Genomic DNA, 6,779 nt, shown 5'->3' on the forward strand with positions numbered 1-6,779 from the left:
ATTTTCTTCCTAGGGGCTGGTGGAATGCTGTGTTTTGGCTTAGGATGAGAAGAGTGCTGGTAACACCCCGATGCTTTAATTGTTGCAGAGCAGTGCTTATACTAAGCCAAGAACATCTCAGTTTCTCGCTCTGTCCTGCCAACGGGCAGGCTGGGGGTGCAGTAAGAGCTGGGAGGGGACAGAGACAGGACAGGTGACCCAAACTAGCCAAAGGGGTATTCCATACCATCTGACATCATGCTAAACAATATATAGGGGTGGCAGCCGGGGGAGGGGGCCGGACTGCTCAGGGTTAGGCTGAGCATCGGTCAGCAGGTGGTGAACAATTGCATTGTGCATCACTTGTTTGTACATATTATTAGTGTTAGTACTATCGTCGTCATTGTATTATTATTATTACTATTACTATTATTATTATTATTATTATTATTATTATTATTATTATTATTTTCCTGTCTTATTAAACTGTCTTTATCTCAACTCACGGGCTTCACTTTCCATTTCTCTCCCCCGTCCCAGAGAGGGAGGGGGAGCAAACGGCTGTGTGGTGTTTAGCTGCCGGCCGGGTTAAACCACGACATTCTTTTTGGTGCCCAACGTGGGGCCCGAAAGGTTGAGATAACGGCAGATCTGACCAGAGTGTGTTAAACTAAAATTGGTATAAGTATTAGACATGCTTAATAGTCACTTGTCATAATGCTGATTGCTTTAATCTCAACTCTGCTGCGCCTGTTTTCCAAATTGGGTATTATACCACGTGGGACGTGCGGTGGGCACCGAGGGCGGGGCGGGGGTCCTGTGATGCGGTGTGGGCGCAGGTGACATCACAGAGGACGTGTCACAATGGGGGGGAGGCTTTAAAGGCAGCCGCGGGCAGCGCTGCTTCACTTTGGCCTGAGCCATCGGTGAGTGCAGCAGCAGGGGGAAGACTGGGTTGGGCCAGGGCAGGGCTCGTGGCTGTCCCCGCTGGCACTGGCCACAGTCCCTGCTGCCTCCCAGCTCCCTCGCCCCCTCTCCTACCTGACCCCAGGGGCCTGAGGCTCGTGCCGCAGCTCCCTCAGCCGCCATCCAGCTTCCACCCAGCCCCACTGACGTGCTTCTCTCTCTTTCAGACCATGGTTTCGGCAGCTTTCTATTTCCTGGCGTTTTTGGGCTTAGTCATCAGCCCACAGAAAGTCGGGGATGAATTGGATGAAGCTACAAATGAGCGCATGCGGCGGTATGCGGAGGAGATGCAACAACGCATGGCGCAGCTCCTGTTGGAAATTGAGGCGCTAGAGAAGCAGCAGAGCTCGATGCATATGGGAGCCCTGCTCTTATCTGCCACACAGTACTGGCAGTTCTGGGCCGGTGTTGTTGTTGCTCTCCTGTTTATTTGGAACGTGTGGCTGCTCCTTAGAGATCTCCCAGAACATGGCAGTGAGGAGGAGAGCTCCAGCAGTGAAGAGGAGGAATTGAGAGTACCACCACCCCCCAATGATGCAAGAGATCTGCCCAGATTTATAGCTGAGCGCGTCTACTGGCCATTCCCGGATCCGACCGTCAGATGCGCACTGGTGGAGGAGATTGTGGGAGACCTCCTGCATATCTTTGACTCAGTCGTCCTAAGTAGTTTCTTCCCGAATCTGCAGCGAGCCATCGGAGTGGGCAGTGCCTTTGAAGGTTGGAATCCCCACATGAAGGATCCTGTCTACCGCCTACTTGTGCCCATGACGGCCCCCCGTGGGCACTCCTTCCACCTGGAGCTGGGCAATGAAGAGGATCTGCTGGCGAGGAAGTCCTCTATCCGTGTGGAGCTGGAGTGCACGTGCGAGAGGGAGCAGGACTTTGGGGACATGCTGTGCTTCCTCCACCATTCTGAGGAGGAGCTGAAAAAGCAGGGGCCGAGCCTCCTAAGCACCCTCTGCACCGACTCCTACCTCGATGCGGAGAAGACTGCAAGGTGGTTCCAGAACTTTGTGAAATCAGCCTGGGTGCTTATGCCTCAGTCGGAGGTTTACAATGTAGAAGTGCTGCCTTCCACCCGCACGTGCAAGTTCCAGCTGACAGGTGCTGCCAGGAGAAGACTCACAATTGAAATAGTATTTGGGGTGCAGCAAGAGGATTCCGATATCTTCCTGAGCAGCCAGATGAGAAAGGACACCTCCATCCCCAGCACAACATGGCCACAGAGCTGTTCAGCTGCAGAAAGGAAGTTCTTCCAGCACGTGGCCAGAGAAGGCATGTTCAACAGCATACACCTCAAGTGCATGCAGGTCTGTGCCCATTTGGTGGAGGGCACCGTCTTTCCCACCTATGTCGTCAAGACTATTGTCATGCACCTCCTGACCAACATCCCCATGGCAATGTGGCACAAGACGGATTTTCTGCTTCGGATGGATAATATAATGCAGTGCCTGCATGGCTGTGTGAGGGAGAAGCGCCTCGACCACTTCTTCTTTGGCAATGAGATGGTGCCCGATGTGATTGTCCTGCCACCATCCTTCCAAAATTCTGAGCCAATCAACCTCTTCCAGTACCTGAAGCGGAACCCATATGCCAGAGCTGATGCACTGCAGAAGTTCGAGGTGGTGCGAGAGCGGCTCAGAAGACTGATAACCTACGGACATGAAAGAAAACATCGTGCACGGCGAAGGCGTCGTGCTGATCGCCAGTGATGAACTGCTAGCATGCTGTGGAGAGACGGACCTCATGCAGCTCCAGAGGCTTGACACCAACCACTCCTGATACCAACTGGGCTTGGATCCTCCTTATTTTGGGACAGTGGGAGCTTCCCCTTGTCTGCTTAACATACTGAAGACAGCAAAGTGGTTCCAGGAACTGGTGACAGAAGCCTGGGTGGCTGCGCCTCAGTCATCCTAACTCCAGCTAATGGTGCTGCCCTCCACCCGCTTCTGCAAGCTCACGCTCCATCGAGATGATGCTTGGGGTACAGCAAGACAACACTTTGTTACCAGCTGGACAGCGACTACCCAGCCTCTCGGGAAGCGTCCATTCACCACCGAAGCTTTGACCTCTGCAAAAATACCAATACATTGCTTATTTGAACAATGCTTTGTGTGTGAGTGTCTGTATCACTCTTGGTCAGGACAGGCGGGCATGAGATGCTGACAGCTTGGCTGCCACAGCATCGGGGAGCATTTAGCTGAGGAGCTGATCCAAGAAGCTTCTTCTCTCCCAGTATCAAAGGCATTAACTAACACATTTTCTGAGGCATTAACAAAAGCTTAGAAAATGAAGTAGGATACTCTAAGATTTATAAGCAATTAATTGAAGATGTAAATGGAAAATGTTACCTAGAGGTTTAACACAAATAAATAATGGGAGAGTTGTGATACCACGTTGTATTAGATGGTTATCGGAGAACATAGTAAAGCATGCTGGGGAGCTGAAATATTATAACAGTTTTTAAGTAGAAAATGGATTGGCCCTCATTTGTCAGACAAGTATCGCAACAAGGTGTCATATGTCTTAAAAAGAATCCACAGACGGGAATCAACCCCCAAATGGGAACAATAGGGAAGGGATATGTTCCTGGGAAACAGTGGCAAATTGGTTTCTTAGAACTCCCAAGGAAAGGGGGGTTCAGATGCCTATTGGTACTAACAGACACCTTTTCCAGATGGCCAGGAGCATTCCCATGTAGAACTAACAAAGCCAGAGAAGTGTCCAAAGTATTGTTGAATTACATTATTCCGAGAGTTGGTGTACTCTCAGTAATGTCATCTGACAGGGGACCACACTTCAGTTCAGAACTGACCCAACAAGTCAGCGAAGTGCTGGGGATTGACTGGCAACAACACACTCCGTATGGGCCACAGGCAAAAGGCCAAGTGGAAACAAATGAATCATTTGATAAAAGAGCAGATTGCTAAAATCTGTCTAGAAATCAATATGTATTGGTAAAACTAAGACCCTTAGAGATATTCTATGGCAGTCCTTACCAAATGCCATACAAAGGAGAAGATCTAACCCAAGCAGGAAACCAATATTTGCAACAACAACAACATATAGTTTTGGGCAAGCAACTAGAACAAATCAATGTGATATATGGAGTAATGATTTGTGTCAAGAAGATGGTTGATATTAATAAAGAAGGGGGAGATGTGGGAGTGTGGCCATGGGGGTCGGCAAGCCACATGGTTGATGATTACATCAGACTCTCAACGATGAGGCCATCAGGAATGTAAAGAGTTTAGAGGGAACAAAGAAGGGTGATTCGGGAGATGCCTTGCCCTCTCGGGTTGCTTGTTCTCCAGCCATTAAGGCATGGAAGTTGCTGGGTGTTTGCTGTTGCCGGGCAAAGTTGTTTGACCAGTGAAAAGTTGTTTTGAAAAGGACTGCTGTGGGGTGAAGGGTGTAAGAGGGGAGCCTGTCCTCAAGATGAAGAAGGCAACACAATGAAGTTATTTCATCAATAAAGAAGTAGAAAGAAGGATTGAATAGGGACAGGCTAGCAGAACAGGGACCAAGACAGGAACAGGCACATTGATCGCCTCATGAAGATAGGTTTGGCCAAACTCAGCAAACCGCTCAAAGAAGCTCGTACAGGAAGTCGCTGGAAATGGGCGCACCGCAGCTGGGAAGAAGCTCGAGCTGAGAGAAGCGGAGCCGAGCACACAACTGCCCCTCGCTGGTAAGCAGCTGCGCATTACGGGGAATCATACGTCCTTAGAAACAAAGACTGTCCTGGTAACCTTACAGCTTATTCCCTTTATTAACAATCAGACAGTTTATGATCCTGAAACACGGGACCAAATTGAGGTCAAGGTGTGGGACTCTGCTAATAAAATCGACCAGGTTGCGGTGGGATTGCTCGGCACCTGGCGAGCAATCTCTGAGGCCTTAAAGAGACACATGGGACCACAGTCAGAAACGTGTGGTTTGCCAGACAGCGAGGGAGCTGCGGGCTCATCCACAGATCCATCTGCTACACCATCGGCTCCCCCACCGCTACTGCCATGACTTTGCTGTTACACCCTCTGGTGACCTGGACGTGCCTTTTGATCCAGGCCCTATTGGCCTTGAAAGGGAGCTGGAACTGTTTCCCTTCAATCCGGGAAGACTGGGATGCATGAGACCTGAAGGCCGAGTTACTTAACAACTTAAAGCACAACATATTGTTCCCACAACTAGCCCTGGAATTCTCCGGTGTTTGTAATCAAGAAAAGGAATAGAAAATAGAGACTGTTATAAGTCATGGAAGATATGGGAGCACTTCAACCAGACCAACTGTGCTCCCCCAGTCACGGACATTGATAGTAATAGACTTAAAGCATTGTTTGTTGCCTTTTCTGATTGGACATCGGGTTTAGTATGTAAAAGCAATGTTCTGTATATTTAGAATGTTCGATGTTCATATGTGCGTGTTGGTAGTACATAGACTCCCCGTACACCCAGTGCCGTTTACTTGTCTTTTATAAATATTACTAAATTCAGATTGAGTTGAGACTTCATTTATAACACCAATTAGAACGTTGTAGGCACTAGACCTTTTATTAGTCTCCCAAGAGGGAGGATGCACTTTAAGAAATATTAGTTGCTGTATTGCTGTACGTATGTAAATGAGGCAGGACAAATTGAGACTGATCTCAAAAAAAAAAAAAAAAAAAAGGTTAAAAAAAAAGTTTGGAAAAGACCGAGATCTTATATAAGGTAGTTCAAGATGACACCTCATGGGGTTTTCAAGAACTATGAAACAAACTGATCTCTTGGTTACCCAACTTTTCATGGCTTAAGCAATTGTTTATAGGAATAGCGCTCTCACTTTTACTAGTATTCTTAACCTGTTTATTAGTACAGTGTGCATTTGGTGCTGTATAAAAGGACTAGATGATTATGAAACCTGAAAGTGTAACCAAGTCAAGCACCATGTAGAAAGTGGTAAGAATTTTATGAAAACTTTGAATCCGTGAGTGCTGTAAGCAAAAGAATTTGCCTTAGGATAAAGAAAAGGGGGGACTTGAGACAGGGAACAAGATAAAGAATGGTGATTCTGTAGGTCTTAGCTACCACAATTAAGAACCCAAAGACAAGGGCATAAAAGACTGTATGCATAGATCATGGAACCAGCATAAACTGGCTTGGCTGCTGAAGTCTGTTAAAGACAGGAAAGGTCAGAAGTTTAGCAGTGAGGAAGACTTCTGGCCTTCATCAAGAGACCACCAGAGTATGCCGGACGACCATCCAAGGACTCCAGTATGCATGCGTATAGGGGCGGGAACCTGCGTTAATGACACTTCGGAGACCTGACAAATATGCAAGAGAACCATGGGAAATGAAATGAATATGTATTTATCCCACTAATACAAGCACACTGCCAGTAACCCTTGGTGCGCAAGCTACGTAGAGTTATCCCCCTTGTGCCTGGCATGTGTGCGCAATGCCAAATAAACGTACCTGCTTTATAACTACTCCAAGGTTATAGAGTCTGATTTCCGCAAATCAATGGCTGTGGCAATCTTCCTCTCTCTGCTGGTTCTGAGCCTTTTCCACACCCTACACAATATGGGCAAACACTTGAGAGGTCTTCTGTAACTGTCATACCAAGAGAGCTGTAAATGTTCCAGTGCTCTAAAAGCCCAGGGTCCTTCCGCTTTGCAGTCATACACTGCAGAACACAGGCAATTCTTCCATGACGTGCAAATCAAACAGTGTCCGCATCATGCCCACATCATCTGGGCTCCCCGCTACAAAAAAGACAGGGAGCTCCTGGAAAGAGTCCAGTGGAGGGCCACAAAGATGATACAGGGCCTGCAGCATCTTCCCTGTGAGGAGAA

At 48.0% G+C, this 6,779-nt stretch overlaps 1 protein-coding gene across 1 annotated transcript; it reads left to right on the forward strand.

Moving 5' to 3' along the window:
- Positions 1–1,115: 1,115 nt before the first annotated feature.
- LOC137858139 (inositol 1,4,5-trisphosphate receptor-interacting protein-like 1) lies at positions 1,116–2,938 on the forward strand. The gene has a single exon (XM_068685597.1). It carries the CDS (start codon positions 1,116–1,118, stop codon positions 2,655–2,657), a length of 1,542 nt encoding a protein of 513 aa, XP_068541698.1. The 3' UTR covers positions 2,658–2,938.
- Positions 2,939–6,779: the final 3,841 nt, after the last annotated feature.

The sequence above is a fragment of the Anas acuta genome, chromosome 5 (genome assembly GCF_963932015.1).
Source record: "Anas acuta chromosome 5, bAnaAcu1.1, whole genome shotgun sequence".
In the NCBI taxonomy this organism is placed as follows: domain Eukaryota; kingdom Metazoa; phylum Chordata; class Aves; order Anseriformes; family Anatidae; genus Anas; species Anas acuta.

Coding starts and splice junctions, on each gene's coding strand:
- LOC137858139 (XM_068685597.1), top strand. CDS start 1,116: ATGGTTTCGGCAGCTTTCTATTTCCTGGCGTTTTTGGGCTTAGTCATC.